We start from the raw sequence: 17,532 nt of genomic DNA, 5'->3' as shown, positions 1-17,532 counted from the left end.
TGTCATAGTGGACATTTGAACAAAGATGGAGATCTTTTGCTGTTACCCTTGAGTTCTCTCTCACCTCTTTCAGGATTGCTAATTTATTTTACCATTAATTGATGAACACCGAGGTCTTTAGCAATGCTTTTGTAACATTTTCAGCTTCGTGCATCTCTATAATGTGTCTTCTAATAGCCTGTGAAACTTACTGGGATCAAGATGTGGTCCACACTAACAAGTCTTTGTTGAGCAGAACATATTTCTCATTAACCAGGCTTTTTGTATCTTTATTTAAAGGGCAGGGCACCTGTGCAGCCCAGGCTTCCAATCTTGTCTCCTTAATACAAACATAACTATGTCTAAATAGCTTCTGAAGAAGACATTAGGATAGAAGTTCACTTATTCTTTCCAGCCTGCACAGAAAATGATTACTCAATTACTTAAAAAAAATATGTGTGTGTAGTTTAGTCAGAATTAGTTTTTTTTTCTTGTAACTGTATGTATAGCCACCAATCACCGGCTAGCTCCCAGCGGTGCATTGCTGCTCCTAAATCTACCTAGGAATGCTTTTCAACATAGGATACCAAGAAATTAAAGTACATTTCATAACAGAAGTAAACTTAACCCCTTCATGCCGGGGTGCAAGTGCTTAAAGCGGAATGAAGTTCCAATGTAAACACTTGCTGGAAAAATTAAAACACGTGACTGTTGATGTGATCATGTGATTTCAAGGATGGGGTCGTATCATGAGGGACTACCTACACTGCTAGGCACGCCCCCAGTGCGATTTTAATTTCGCAAAAAGAGGAGGCTGCAGGACGCCATATAAGGCAGGATGTTCCATGCTATCCCAGCGTTAAAGCCCAGCACTGTTAGGGCAGCATGGAACATCCTAACGACATCCAGGGGTTAAAAAGTTGCGTTTCAAATCCCTACTTACTTTTTTTTTTAAATGAGAACTTCCTGTGCTTATCCATCCATCTATGGGCATTATTCCTATCAGACAGTGTATGCTACACTATCGGTGATACATAAACAAATTTCCAGTTAGTTTCACTAATAACAATCCATTTAAAAAATGTACTCAACAAATATTTTTAATATGTTCAGATGCTTCACTTTTATATGCCTGATAACTCATTTTAATATCTTCTTAAAGGGACAGTCTAGTAAAAAATAAACTTTCATGAATCAGATAGGGAATGTAATTTTAAACAACTTTCCAATGCACTTTTATAATAAACTTTGCTTTGTTCTCTTGGTATTCTTAGTTGCAAGCTAAACCTAGGAGGCTCATATACTAATTTCTTAGCCCTTGAATGCCACCTCTTATCTGAATGCATTTTTACATTTTTTCACAACTAGAGGACATTAGTTCATGTGTTTCATATAAACAATATTGTGCTCACGCCCGTGAAGTTACCTAGGAGTCAGCACTAATTGGCTAAAATGCAAATCTGTCAAAAGAACTGAAATAAGAGGGCAGTCTGCAGAGGCTTAGATACAAGGTAATCACAGACATAAAAAGTATGTTAATATAACCATGTTGATTATGCAAAACTGGGGAATGAGTAATAAAGGGATTATCTATCTTTTTAAACAATACAAATTCTGGTGTAGACTGTCCCTTTAAGTGTGCTGGAGGCAGATTAGTGTCGCTCCTATTATTGTGGCTTACTGGTTTCTAGCCACTTGTTGCACCAGTAATAGTGTCCACCATTGCTGGGCCCAATGGACCTAAGCCAGTGATTCTTGTCCGAGCAGTCTGATGAGTGCATTTGAGACAGGAAATGGACGTGTAAATTTAGAATGATTGGACACATAAGTAACCGCTGTATAGGTACAAGCTTAAGAATGATCGCTGACATGTGAGGTGTCTCCTTTATAATATACTCACGAGACACACTTACATTACTATAAAACATATATAAGACACAGATATATACAGCCCATGCCAACTAACATAAATATTGATGCATGGTGCACACATGGTTTATTCACCAACGGCTAGATTTGGAGTTTTGTCGGTAACGACCCGAAAAACTAACGCCGGCTTTTTTCTGGCCGCACCATAAAAATAACTCTGGTATTGAGAGTCCACATAAAGGCTGCGTTAGGCTCCAAAAAAGGAGCGTAGAGCATTTTTAACGCAGCTTCAACTCTCAATACCAGAGTTGCTTACGCAAGCGGCCAGCCTCAAAAAACGTGCTCGTGCACGATTCCCCCATAGGAAACAATGGGGCTGTTTGAGCTTAAAAAAAACCTAACACCTGCAAAAAAGCCGCGTTCAGCTCTTAACGCAGCCCCATTGTTTGCTATGGGGAAACACTTCCTACGTCTGCACCTAACACTCTAACATGTACCCCGAGTCTAAACACCCCTAACCTTACATTTATTAACCCCTAATCTGCCGCCCCCGCTATCGCTGACACCTGCATTTTATTTTTAACCCCTAATCTGCCGCTCCGTAAACCGCCGCTACTTACATTATCCCTATGTACCCCTAATCTGCTGCCCCTAACACCGCCGACCCCTATATTATATTTATTAACCCCTAATCTGCCCCCCTCAACGTCGCCTCCACCTGCCTACACTTATTAACCCCTAATCTGCCAAGTGGACCGCACCGCTATTATAATAAAGTTATTAACCCCTAATCCGCCTCACTAACCCTATAATAAATAGTATTAACCCCTAATCTGCCCTCCCTAACATCGCCGACACCTAACTTCAATTATTAACCCCTAATCTGCCGACCGGAGCTCACCGCTATTCTAATAAATGGATTAACCCCTAAAGCTAAGTCTAACCCTAACACTAACACCCGCCTAAATTAAATATAATTTTAATCTAACGAAATTAATTAACTCTTATTAAATAAATTATTCCTATTTAAAGCTAAATACTTACCTGTAAAATAAATCCTAATATAGCTACAATATAAATTATAATTACATTGTAGCTATTTTAGGATTAATATTTATTTTACAGGCAACTTTGTAATTATTTTAACCAGGTACAATAGCTATTAAATAGTTAAGAACTATTTAATAGTTACCTAGTTAAAATAATTACAAAATTACCTGTAAAATAAATCCTAACCTAAGTTACAATTAAACCTAACACTATACTATCATTAAATTAATTAAATAAAATACCTACAATTACCTACAATTAAACCTAACACTACACTATCAATACATTAATTAAATACAATATCTACAAATAACTACAATGAAATAAACTAACTAAAGTACAAAAAATAAAAAAGAACTAAGTTACAAAAAATAAAAAAATATCTACAAACATAAGAAAAATATTACAACAATTTTAAACTAATTACACCTACTCTAAGCCCCCTAATAAAACAACAAAGCCCCCAAAAATAAAAAATGCCCTACCCTATTCTAAATTACTAAAGTTAAAAGCTCTTTTACCTTACCAGCCCTGAACAGGGCCCTTTGCGGGGCATGCCCCAAGAAGTTCAGCTCTTTTGCCTGTAAAAAAAAACATACAATACCCCCCCCCCCCCCAACATTACAACCCACCACCCACATACCCCTAATCTAACCCAAACCCCCCTTAAATAAACCTAACACTAAGCCCCTGAAGATCATCCTACCTTGTCTTCACCTCACCAGGTATCACCGATCCGTCCTGGCTCCAAAATCTTCATCCAACCCAAGCGGGGGTTGGCGATCCATCATCCGGTGGCTGAAGAGGTCCAGAAGAGGCTCCAAAGTCTTCATCCTATCCGGGAAGAAGAGGCGATCCGGACCGGCAACCATCTTGATCCAAGCGGCATCTTCTATCTTCATCCGATGACGACCGGCTCCATCCTGAAGACCTCCACCGCGGACCCATCTTCTTCCGGCGACGTCCAACTGAAGAATGACGGTTCCTTTAAGGGACGTCATCCAAAATGGCGTCCCTCGAATTCCGTTTGGCTGATAGGATTCTATCAGCCAATCGGAATTAAGGTAGGAATATTCTGATTGGCTGATGGAATCAGCCAATCAGATTGAGCTCGCATTCTATTGGCTGTTCAGGGCCCTGTTCAGGGCTGGTAAGGTAAAAGAGCTTTTAACTTTAGTAATTTAGAATAGGGTAGGGCATTTTTTATTTTGGGGGGCTTTGTTGTTTTATTAGGGGGCTTAGAGTAGGTGTAATTAGTTTAAAATTGTTGTAATATTTTTCTTATGTTTGTAAATATTTTTTTATTTTTTGTAACTTAGTTCTTTTTTATTTTTTGTACTTTAGCTAGTTTATTTAATTGTATTTATTTGTAGGAATTGTATTTAATTAATTTATTGATAGTGTAGTGTTAGGTTAATTGTAGGTAATTGTAGGTAGTTTATTTAATTAATTTATTGATAGTGTAGTGTTAGGTTTAATTGTAACTTAGGTTAGTATTTATTTTACAGGTAATTTTGTAATTATTTTAACTATTTTAGCTATTAAATAGTTCTTAACTATTTAATAGCTATTGTACCTGGTTAAAATAAATACAAAGTTACCTGTAAAATAAATATTAATCCTAAAATAGCTATAATCTAATTATAATTTATATTGTAGCTATATTAGGATTTATTTTACAGGTAAGTATTTATCTTTAAATAGGAATAATTTATTTAATAAGAGTTAATTTCGTTAGATGTAAATTATATTTAATTTAGGGGGGTGTTAGTGTTAGGGTTAGACTTAGCTTTAGGGGTTAATACATTTATTAGAGTAGCGGTGAGCTCCAGTCGGCAGATTAGGGGTTAATAATTGAAGTTAGGTGTCGGCGATGTTAGGGAGGGCAGATTAGGGGTTAATACTATTTATTATAGGGTTAGTGAGGCGGATTAGGGGTTAATAACTTTATTATAGTAGTGCTCAGGTCCGCTCGGCAGATTAGGGGTTAATAAGTGTAGGCAGGTGGTGGCGACATTGAGGGGGGCAGATTAGGGGTTAATAAATATAATATAGGGGTCGGCGGTGTTAGGGGCAGCAGATTAGGGGTACATAAGGATAACGTAGGTGGCGTCGCTTTGCGGTCGGCAGATTAGGGGTTAATAAGTGTAGGCAGATGGAGGCGACGTTGAGGGGGGCAGATTAGGGGTTAATAAATATAATACAGGGGTCGGCGGTGTTAGGGGGAGCAGATTAGGGGTGCATAAGGATAACGTAGGTGGCGGTCGGCAGATTAGGGGTTAAATTTTTTTATTCAAGTGTGGGGGGGACCTCGGTTTAGGGGTACATAGGTAGTTTATGGGTGTTAGTGTACTTTAGAGTACAGTAGTTAAGAGCTTTAGAAACCGGCGTTAGCCCAGAAAGCTCTTAACTACTGACTTTTTTCCTGCGGCTGGAGTTTTGTCGTTAGATGTCTAACGCTCACTTCAGAAACGACTCTAAATACCGGAGTTAGAAAAATCCCATTGAAAAGATAGGATACGCAATTGACGTAAGGGGATCTGCGGTATGGAAAAGTGGTGGCTGAAAAGTGAGCGTTAGACCCTATTTTGGGTGACTCCAAATACCGGCGGTAGCCTAAAACCAGCGTTAGGAGCCTCTAACGCTTGTTTTGACGGCTACCGCCAAACTCCAAATCTAGGTCCAAGTTTTCCTGAGATCTCACATTTGTCTGCAGTTTTCTAACAAACATCACAGAAGCTAGTGACTATGGGGCAGACATCCTAAAGCTATCTGCTCTTGTCAGTATTAGAAGGTCCCTCAAATAATTTTAGAACGGAAAAGTTTAGCTTGAGAGATGTTTATCTCACTATGGCAGGTTCTGGAGGTTAAGGAGATACTGTACATCTACATTATAATATTAAAAATATAAATATTTTGTTTGATTGGATCCCTATGGGAGACTACCACAGAAAGCCAATAATCAAGTTATGCCACATGTTCCTAGGACTTCGGCATCATAAGTGAGCGATACACAAGACCATATTCATCTAAATAGGAGAGCTCACTGTACAACAATGCTGCTTGTTCTAATGCTAGGTGCTCAGTAGTTATTAAGTATTGTAATGATTACAGACATATAGCACTTACTCTATATAAGAAATCACCGTTCTTTTAGGTGACAAAATCAAGACACGCACAAGTGGTAAATAAAAAAAAAAGCTATATTGTGCAGAGAAATTAAAACACCATTATCAAGACACACACAAGTGGTAAATAAAAAAAAAAAATATTGTACAGAGAAATTAAACCACCGTTATTAAGACACACACAAGTGGTAAACAAATAAATATAGATGGTGCAGAGAAATTAAAACACCGTTATCAAGACACACACAAGTGGTAAATAAAAATATATATATATATATATTGTGCAGAGAAATTAAAACACTGTTATCAAGACACGCACAAGTGGTAAATAAAAAAATATATATATATATATTGTGCAGAGAAATTAAAACACCATTGTCAAGACACACACAAGTGGTAAATAAAAATATATATATATATTGTGCAGAGAAATTAAAACACCGTTATCAAGACACACACAAGTGGTAAATAAAATATATATATATATATATATATTGTGCAGAGAAATTAAAACACCGTTATCAAGACACACACAGGTGGTAAATAAAAAAATATATATATATTGTGCAGAGAAATTAAAACACCATTATCAAGACACACACGTGGTAAATAAAAAAAAAAGCTATATTGTGCAGAGAAATTAAAACACCATTATCAAGACACACACAAGCGGTAAATAAAAAAAATAAAAAAATATTGTGCAGAGAAATTAAACCACCGTTATCAAGACACACACAAGTGGTAAACAAATAAATATATATTGTGCAGAGAAATTAAAACACCGTTATCAAGACACACACAAGTGGTAAAAATATATATATATATATATATATTGTGAAGAGAAATTAAAACACCGTTATCAAGACACACACAAGTGGTAAATAAAAAAAAAATATATATATTGTGCAGAGAAATTAAAACACCATTATCAAGACACACACAAGTGGTAAATAAAAACAGCTATATTATGCAGAGAAATTAAACCACCTTTATCAAGACACTCACAAGTGGTAAACAAATAAATATATATTGTGCAGAGAAATTAAAACACCGTTATCAAGACACACACAAGTGGTAAATAAAAAAAAAATATATATATATATATATATTGTGCAGAGAAATTAAAACACCATTATCAAGACACACACAAGTGGTAAATAAAAAAATATATATATATTGTGCAGAGAAATTAAAACACCATTATCAAGACACACACAAGTGGTAAATAAAAAAAAGCTATATTGTGCAGAGAAATTAAAACACCATTATCAAGATACACACAAGTGGTAAAAAAAAAAAAAAAAATATTGTGCAGAGATATTAAACCACCGTTATCAAGACACTCACAAGTGGTAAACAAATAAATATATATTGTGCAGAGAAATTAAAACACCGTTATCAAGACACACACAAGTGGTAAATAAAAACAAATATATATATTGTGCAGAGAAATTAAAACACCATTATCAAGAGACACACAAGTGGTAAATAAAAAAAAATATACTGTGCAGAGAAATTAAAACACCATTATCAAGACACACACAAGTGGTAAATAATTTTTTTTTATATTGTGCAGAAAAATTAAGACACAAGTTATGTAGAAGACAAGCAACAAAAAACAGTGTAAAACAATGTAAACAACTATACTACATTAACAACCCAATTAATGAGACGTTAATTCTATATGAGTCCTTTATAAATACTAAACCAGTGTCATTTAGGGCCTCACTCTGATAAGCTAGTGTTCCTAGACTGATATTTAGGGACTGCTCTATGACTGATCTCTGGTCAAAGGTAGGGAGGCGAGACCGCTCCTGGCACCTTGCTGTCTCACAGCTGACCATTTACCTGTACAATTAAAGGGACATGCCACCCACATATTTTCTTTTATGATTTAGAAAGAGAATGCAATTTTAAACATCTTTCTAATTTACTTATATTATCTAATTTGTTTTATTCTCTTGATATTCTTTGATGGAAAGCATATCTAGATATGCTCACTAGCTGCTGATTGGTTGCTGAACATAGAAGCATTGTGTGATTGGCTCACCATTGCATTGCTTTTTCTTCAACTAAGGATATTTAAAAAATGAAGCAAAATAAATAATGGAAGTAAATTGTAATGTTGTTTAAATTTCTATTCTCTATCTGATTCATGAAAGAAAGATTTTGGGTTTAGTGGCCCTTTAAATTCTCACAGGATTGTGAACTGTGTCCATTTAGATGTAGCATATGAAGATACATAAATAAATTGAATACATAACTACCAAAACCAATGCCAATAGATTTTAATAAAATGTAAACCATTTCTTACACCTGGGTCAGCGGACTTCAAACTTTTCCGCAGTTATCCCGAGCAGGTCATACATTAATAAGCTGTGTGTGTAGACAAGACTGTAATTCTTAGCCTTGTAAGGTTCCCTGAGGACAGATTTGTGAATAGCTAAGGGTAGAAATCAGTTGGCACAGGTATGTCCATATTTGGTCCCTTCTCTGCCTTTTTAAATATTTGTGAATATAAGTATAGAATGCTGTATTTGTATTCCTCTAGTGTTGTACAGGGAGTGCAGAATTATTAGGCAAATGAGTATTTTGACCACATCATCCTCTTTATGCATGTTGTCTTACTCCAAGCTGTATAGGCTCGAAAGCCTACTACCAATTAAGCATATTAGGTGATGTGCATCTCTGTAATGAGAAGGGGTGTGGTCTAATGACATCAACACCCTATATCAGGTGTGCATAATTATTAGGCAACTTCCTTTCCTTTGGCAAAATGGGTCAAAAGAAGGACTTGACAGGCTCAGAAAAGTAAAAAATAGTGAGATATCTTGCAGAGGGATGCAGCACTCTTAAAATTGCAAAGCTTCTGAAGCGTGATCATCGAACAATCAAGCGTTTCATTCAAAATAGTCAACAGGGTCGCAAGAAGCGTGTGGAAAAACCAAGGCGCAAAATAACTGCCCATGAACTGAGAAAAGTCAAGCGTGCAGCTGCCAAGATGCCACTTGCCACCAGTTTGGCCATATTTCAGAGCTGCAACATCACTGGAGTGCCCAAAAGCACAAGGTGTGCAATACTCAGAGACATGGCCAAGGTAAGAAAGGCTGAAAGACGACCACCACTGAACAAGACACACAAGCTGAAACGTCAAGACTGGGCCAAGAAATATCTCAAGACTGATTTTTCAAAGGTTTTATGGACTGATGAAATGAGAGTGAGTCTTGATGGGCCAGATGGATGGGCCCGTGGCTGGATTGGTAAAGGGCAGAGAGCTCCAGTCCGACTCAGACGCCAGCAAGGTGGAGTACTGGTTTGGGCTGGTATCATCAAAGATGAGCTTGTGGGGCCTTTTCGGGTTGAGGATGGAGTCAAGCTCAACTCCCAGTCCTACTGCCAGTTTCTGGAAGACACCTTCTTCAAGCAGTGGTACAGGAAGAAGTCTGCATCCTTCAAGAAAAACATGATTTTCATGCAGGACAATGCTCCATCACACGCGTCCAAGTACTCCACAGCGTGGCTGGCAAGAAAGGGTATAAAAGAAGAAAATCTAATGACATGGCCTCCTTGTTCACCTGATCTGAACCCCATTGAGAACCTGTGGTCCATCATCAAATGTGAGATTTACAAGGAGGGAAAACAGTACACCTCTCTGAACAGTGTCTGGGAGGCTGTGGTTGCTGCTGCACGCAATGTTGATGGTGAACAGATCAAAACACTGACAGAATCCATGGATGGCAGGCTTTTGAGTGTCCTTGCAAAGAAAGGTGGCTATATTGGTCACTGATTTGTTTTTGAATGTCAGAAATGTATATTTGTGAATGTTGAGATGTTATATTGGTTTCACTGGTAAAAATAAATAATTGAAATGGGTATATATTTGTTTTTTGTTAAGTTGCCTAATAATTATGCACAGTAATAGTCACCTGCACACACAGATATCCCCCTAAAATAGCTATAACTAAAAACAAACTAAAAACTACTTCCAAAACTATTCAGCTTTGATATTAATGAGTTTTTTTGGGTTCATTGAGAACATGGTTGTTGTTCAATAATAAAATTAATCCTCAAAAATACAACTTGCCTAATAATTCTGCACTCCCTGTATTCTCTTATGTATTTTTAATACCATACTCTCAATTTACAGCATACCTTACCTTTGCAGACCTTCCATTTAAAAAAAATAATTAAAAAAATAGGAAAAGAATAGTAAAAATGTTTTTAGTAGAAATGATAACAATGAATTGACGTTACATGCTATTTAAATCAGCTTTAGAATCCAACATATTGCTTTATTTTATCTTTTTATCTCTCAATGTTTGCTTTCTCTTACAGATTCAAAACCCCTCCTGGATTGGAAATAACAGTGGAGGATCTCCAGTGCCCGCCTGTGTGGTACCATGTGACACTGTGTCATCTTGCATGTCACCCCATTCTCACACACACTCTGCCGGAGGAGTCTCAGAGTTTCTAAGTGTTCAGGGTCCTGGATCTCATGTGGGCCAAGCACACATGGGTGGTCTCTTTGGTAGTGCAGCCATGGGTCCTGGATTAAATGGGTACGACTTGAACGCTGAGCCTGACCGCAAAAGCTCCAGCATTGCGGCTCTCAGGATGAAAGCCAAGGAACACAGTGCTGCCATGTCTTGGGCCACATGACAAAGCTGCCATTTGTGTATAAAAACAAAAAAATCTAACATGAAAACCAGCATCATGGCACAAATTCACAAAGCCTCACCATGGTGCCTGCTACGTAGTTTCCCAAAGACTAGAAGCATTTATGCCAAACTCGAATTACGCATTTCTGATGGAGCACTGGAACTTTTGTAGATATTGCTAGCAGAAAAAAAATGGGGGCATCTGGGTGCAGTACAATGACAATCCACAAATATATTAGGAAAATATTCAGGGATATTTAACCCATGAATCAGGGAGGCCTGCAATGCATCATGGTGCTTAGCACTGAAATTCTTCATTCTTCTCTCCACTAATTTCGTCCAAGCTACTCTTCCTCTGCTCAGACAATGTCTCTTACCCCTTGGGAACACACTGCATGAGACTAAAGCTACAGGCATAAACATACCAAAGAGTTTTGGAGTTAGGAGACCATCCCCTAAAGTTCAGGCAGGACTGGCAAGCATTGTAATAGGGGTGCAACATTTACTGGACCGGACTTGATAGAAATGCCTTGGGCCGGACTAGAGCAGCTGACAGTTCTTGCAGACTTTGTAAAAGTGATTTGTTGTTGATTTCTGTTTTTGTTTATAACACTTGAAAATTGGAATGCTTTGCTTTATATTAATTATTTTGTTGTTGTTTGTGTCTGTTTTCTTCTTTAACATTTCACAGAATGGTACCAGGGTGGATTTATGATCTCACAGTCGCCACCTAATAACCATATGCTTCTTAAAAGATTGTATTTATATAATTATTTCCAGAGAAGTAGAATCCTAATTCAGTAGCTTCCCGATAGTAAATCGATGTACTCTCTTGCAGTTGTTTTGTACCCAAAAGAGCAAAAAATAAGTAATCACCCTGGAGAGATTGTGGGCAGATGAAAATATGTGGTTAGGTCACACTACAAGGCAGAAATAAAGTTATCTTTAATAAAATAGGAGCTAGATAAAAAAAACATTAATTATTATTAGCGGAGAGTATTTTTGACATTTTAGGATTTGTGGGGTCAATGGCTTTCTTGGCTGTTGGCTCGTCCTACAACATATACCAAAGTACCTCTTGCACTTCATCCATTATCTTAGAACATTAGCAAATTAAGCCATTTTGGTAATAGTAACCTTCAGGCTGCTCAAGTGATATTTAGTCTCATCCACAAGGTTAGCGTCACTTTCAGGCTGTGACTGGAAAGTTATGCTATTTTCGCTGGATTAAGTGTTCCCATCAGCTTCTCCATTAAAGGGTCTCTTGTTCTTCATGCACTTGGAAAGTCTCCAAACCAACCATTTCTGGTCTAAGGCTTTCAGCACAAGAGACAGAATTCAGCCTGTAAATTTCCTTTCTGTCCTGTAGAAGTGGCTGGTTGTCTTTTTTTTGAGCTAGTTGAGGTTTTTTGAGAAATTAATATTTACCCTCAGAAAATAGAGCTGATTAAGAATAGACACGAAGACAGAAATCTAGGATTATGGAGGTGACGTCTACACCAAACTATTCTCCTGCTTCCAGCCTCTATGGTAAGCTAATTGTTTTTTTTCAGAATACTAAATGATAACTTTTTAAACAGCACTTCTGATTTGAGTAAATAGTAAAAAAGAAACAACAAAAAAAAACCCAAAAGGGGTCCTTTAGCCTTCTAAAAGACTCACTAATGGACAAAGGGTATTCTTGAAAGCTGTTAGTGGGATTAAAAATAACTAGTTTTAAATCAATTAGATTACTTTCATATTGTGTCCAAATCCAACCAATTACCATAGATGTTTGGCTGCCCTGCTGCTAGAAGCAGAATTACTTTATTTAGTAAGTCAGCCGCAGCTGATGCATCAGAGACCCAATAACTGGTTTTGAACAAGAGTATAAGGCTACAGGCTGACCAAATAAAAGCACAAAACATAAGACATATGATTTTTTTTCAGTCATTTTTCCCTGATATCAGATACACAAAAAAGAATAGGAAGCACAACAATCGCCAAACAATTAGTCATTTAGAATAGTGGCTTTGTATTTTACGTTTCATTCTTTATGGTCGTCTACCCCTTGTGTATTTACCATCAAAAACCTTTTACTACCGGCAGCTGGAACAAGGTTGCTTTATTAGATAGCACTTATCTTGCTTACACTAAGCACCCCTAATGAAAAGAAAAATAAGTTAGACAATGCAATAAAGTTAAATTGATATACAAAATATCATAAGGTAATTCAAAAAACAATTCAATTCTGTATTCTAATTTAAATTAATATTGCTTTCATAGGTATTAACGTCATCTTCTGTATTCAAATTCATTTTGTTTCTTGTATTTAAGAATGTTAATTTGCCAATAAAGATAGTTGAATTTAAAAAAAGAAAATGCAAACTTTAGTTTTGTGAGAAAAATGTCTTCAAGTTCAAAGTGATAACATAACTTTCACTAGTGGTTATATGCCCTGTGCATAGTTACACTAGGACCTATTTGGAAAAAGACCCACAGAATAAACCAGGAATAAGAAACATAAAAATATATATCTCATTGAGTATGAAGAAATTTATTTATTTTTCTCATACTCTAGAGATATTCATAGAGCATTTACTGGTGGTTTAGAATCAACACAATCTACATGAAGTCATTGTTAGAGAGAAAAATCCTTGTCTAAATTCTAAGTGCATAATCTTTCTATTACATTCAGATGGTGTAAAGGAAAACACACTGAATTAGTAAAATTTAGAGACTATATGTAGGAAACGTGGATAAAGTGGGCACAACCAATGCTACTAAATCATAAGATATCACAAGAGTATGAAAAACGTATGGTTCACACTAGTTCTGCACAGATGTCTATTTAAATTTTTAAAATATTGTTAATAAGTAGAATTGCATATGATTGTCCATTACTTGGGAGAAAAGTGGCCAAAAATATATTACAATTCTTGCTGGTCTACCAGAAACGACTGATAAGAGACCTCCAATTGCAGTTTAAGTGCAATATATGATGTTTGGACTCTCAGTTCTCATAGAGTTCTGCTGGTGACAGAAACATTATTGAAACATCAATTGATATTTCAATTTCAGCATAGTTTAAACCAAAAACATAATCGTGAAGAAAAAAAAAAAAAAAAAAACAGACTCAAATATAAACTGTTCAAAATCATCTGACTTTTTTTTTTTTTTTTTTAGCAAAAACAATCCTGGGTTTGTGGTGAACCTTTTAAAAGATCTTTGCATATTCTAGTGCTGCATTTTACCTTTGGCAATGTAGGAAACAAATAAACAAAAGGATTCCCTGATGGTTAAGTCAGAGCGGAGAGGGTAAACACACCGGGGTGGGAACATAATAGTATACCATCAAACACAGGGAGCAGTCACCCATATATATGTAGGTCCCTAATTAATATTTTAATATAATATTTAAAATATTATATTAAAAAAGAGGTGAATACACAAACATATAAAAACAACAAAAAAACATATATGGGTGACTGCTCCCTGTGTGTGTGACCGTATACTATTATGTTCCCACCCGGTTATCACATAGAGGTATGTCCCAACAGGAAACTATTAACTCTGCAGCCAAAATGGCTGATACCTACTAACCATTAATTACCTAAGTTAGGGCTACTAACACTCCAGTTCTCATCATAAAGTTAAAGCTATGGGAATGAATCTCATGTGGATGATACAAAATAAAGCTAATGAGATCACAATAACAGTATGTAAAGATCTCTAGGGTTAAATAACACCTGTATTTAGCTACCTAGTTATATATGAAATCAACAGATATACATATAGTAGAAATGCGAATAGAAGCCGGAACCGCGTACCTACCTCTATGTGATAACCGGGTGGGGACATAATAGTATACGGTCACAGACACAGGGAGCAGTCATCCATATATGTTTTTTAGATATTTTTATATGTTTGTGTATTCACCCATTTTTTAATATATTTTAAATATTTTGAGAAAAAGTTAAGTTTTATTATTAAACTGGTCAGCCTCCCCCCTCTCCTATTATGGAACTATGCATGACCCCGCTATAGCATTCAAGTGTGCCATTATAGTGCTTCTCTCTCTCCCTTTCTTTACTTATTCAATGTAGGAAACATAACAATAGCAATATGTTACCAAAAGTGGGGAGTGTGGGTAGTGAGCAGAGTTCGGCCATATAAACCATGTACATTATTAAGACTACAAAAATGAAGATACATGAATGAGTATCTATCAATTAAGTAAAGTTCTACTATATCCTCAATCTGCCAATCATTCAGACATAGTGCATTATAGCCTATAGGGCAAGGGTATCTGGGGGCCACTTGAACTGAGTAAGTGCTCCGGAACTGGAAGTGACATTTACCCAAGTAGTAAAGAATGGTCGGAGTTGTAGCCCACAATAGACATACACAGTTGTCTATATTTATCTTGTGAGTGCCAAGTGAAGTGATCATTCTGGAACTGTATAACAATGTGACATTTATCACAGCAGTGCATGGTGGGAGTCTACACTGGACTTTCGTCTTTATATTTATCTTGTGAGTGCCTTTATAGAAAGTCAACTAGTTACTCCTCTTAGAACCTTAAAAAAATAAAAATCTGACAGCCCAAATAAATGATTCACCTTTTAAACAAGGGAGGGCCAGATTAAACTATTTTGAAGGCCGCATATGGGCCTGGGGCCAGTACTTTGAGACCACTGCTATAGGGTATTGTATAATAAAATTGGACTGTTCAACAATATAAAAAAAAGTTCATTTGTTTGGTACACTTGGCTACCATAGCTGGTGATCAGAAACCGTACTGCAAAATATATAGCGGCTCCTTAAGGAATTATATTGGTGAAATCAACAGGCACAACTAATTACGTTGAAAAATATAATTAACCAATGCCTGAATTTGCTGCCAATTTGAGTCCCGCCCAGCATCCTCCTCAAAAGCAGCTCTAAATGTCTTCCAGCCCTTAGGTGGACTGAACACTGTTTCCAACTCAGCCCTCAAGGATTCTTGATATGGATATAATAATATATCATTCATTTTATGCACACAACCTAAAAACTATGCAGACCTTTACTTCTATCACCACCATAAAGTGCCTTTAAGTGATGGTCTCAAGGACTCCATCAAGCCTGTGTCACGATGCAGAAAAAGAACCTTCAGAGCCGGTTTAATCATGGGACTAAGTGGGTCCAATGAAACCAGGCAGCACTTCGGTGACGGAGACAGTCACTGTCAAACCCTGACCACTCCTGTCCTCTGTCTTCATGGGGGAAGTTACAGGTTCCAAGCAGCCTAACCTCATCATGCACAAAGACACAGAACCGGTCAGGGGTGACATTGAAGGTGGGAGAAGTGCTTTGCTTCCCTAACTGCCTTCCCACTTATTGCACAATTGTGTATAAGCCTAGTAAGCATTACTGGTCAGTGGCCAGGCTTATAGGTTGATATTCTAATCAGTAATGTTACTAATAGGTAGTGTTATTTCATTCTCAGAGTCAGGCAGCACAATGTCTTGAGTCGGCCCCGAGTACCTTGTGTGTCCATCAATCCTCACTTTTTTGTTACTAGTCTTTAGGAAGATGGAGGTACAGTACCATTCCCTGATTTCAAGGCAGTGAGCTGTGAATGTGGCATTAGACTGCTATATCTGCTCTTCTTATTGGATAAAGTTTAAGGGGCAGCTAAGTGTCTGAAGTATAAATACGTACATAAAAAAACACTACTTATCACAAGGAGAAAATGGGGGAGGGAAAGAGAAACCAATAGTTTCTCAGCACCCACTATAAATTTATTTTTACAATTGTATCAAACACAGTTGCTAGGTGCAGACCCTTAATTCAAAACATGTCATAGTATTCTTGTCCTTAAAGCAAGGGAATTCAGCACTCTTTTCAAAAATCTTTATTATCAAAAATTCCTAGATATACATGGTTACAGTGAACATCAATAAAAACATAAAAAACAGCACTGACAATGGATACAACTATTATGTTTACCCAAACAGACCCATGGACTGTCAACAACCCACTAAAACACAAATAGGTACATCATTCACTTATTCATTCAGGCTTTTGTTGAATACACACAGATTAATCCATAAAAAAGTTGTGTCTCAGTAGCCCCTTATCAAAGGTAAGGTTGAAAGGTTGAAACCTACATGACTATTTCCTACAGAATGTATTTTATCTGTGAAAGTTACAATGAATTCTGCCTGTTACTATCATGGAAATGTTTTATTTACCAATAAGTAATTAGCACTATGAGATCTTTATATACCCCGAAAAGCTTAAAATGATTACATTATAGTGCAGTATGTGCACAATTAAAAAGTGTTATGGGGCACTCATTTCTGCAACTTTTTCTATCCAGATATTACCCCAAATCTGCCACTGTACTTTGGCTAGCTCACCTATCAGCCATAGCAATTTATTTTTAAACCCATATCACCAATTATTATTTTTTTTTGACAATCAGTCACATTGCTAGTGCCCTTCCCTTTAAAGTGGCGTGCACTCAATGAATCTACACATACTCTTCTCTTCTATGCCGCTGATGGCTTCACCCAGAGCAAGGCTTTGTTAATTTAAAGTAAAGAACAAAACAGATGTGGTTGTGAATAGCAAACATCCCTGTGATGCCATTTTAAAAAATTGCTGCAGTCGACAGGTGGGCCCTCCCCAGAGGGAATGGTGAGAGTTTTGATCAGGATAAAAATAGATGCAGAAAAGATGTGTCCCATAACCCTCTTTACATGTGCACATACATAATATTCACGTTCACTGTCCCTTTAAGATGGAATAACAGATATTGCCCACCAATACATAACTCTATCCAACACTCGATATGCCAAAACACCCAACAGGTACTGGCA

General features: G+C 36.8%; 1 protein-coding gene across 1 annotated transcript in view; it reads left to right on the top strand.

Moving 5' to 3' along the window:
* Positions 1–13,045, top strand: part of ALX4 (ALX homeobox 4) — a 123,162-nt gene extending 110,117 nt beyond the window's left edge. Inside the window, exon 4 of the mRNA XM_053688889.1 lies at positions 10,362–13,045. Within this exon, the coding sequence (XP_053544864.1) occupies positions 10,362–10,685 (324 nt within the window). The 3' untranslated portion in view covers positions 10,686–13,045. The remainder of the gene's footprint in view (positions 1–10,361) is intronic.
* Positions 13,046–17,532: the final 4,487 nt, after the last annotated feature.

Source organism: Bombina bombina, chromosome 7, assembly GCF_027579735.1.
Source record: "Bombina bombina isolate aBomBom1 chromosome 7, aBomBom1.pri, whole genome shotgun sequence".
In the NCBI taxonomy this organism is placed as follows: Eukaryota; Metazoa; Chordata; class Amphibia; order Anura; family Bombinatoridae; genus Bombina; species Bombina bombina.
This window is presented reverse-complemented; position numbering and strand designations above follow the sequence as displayed.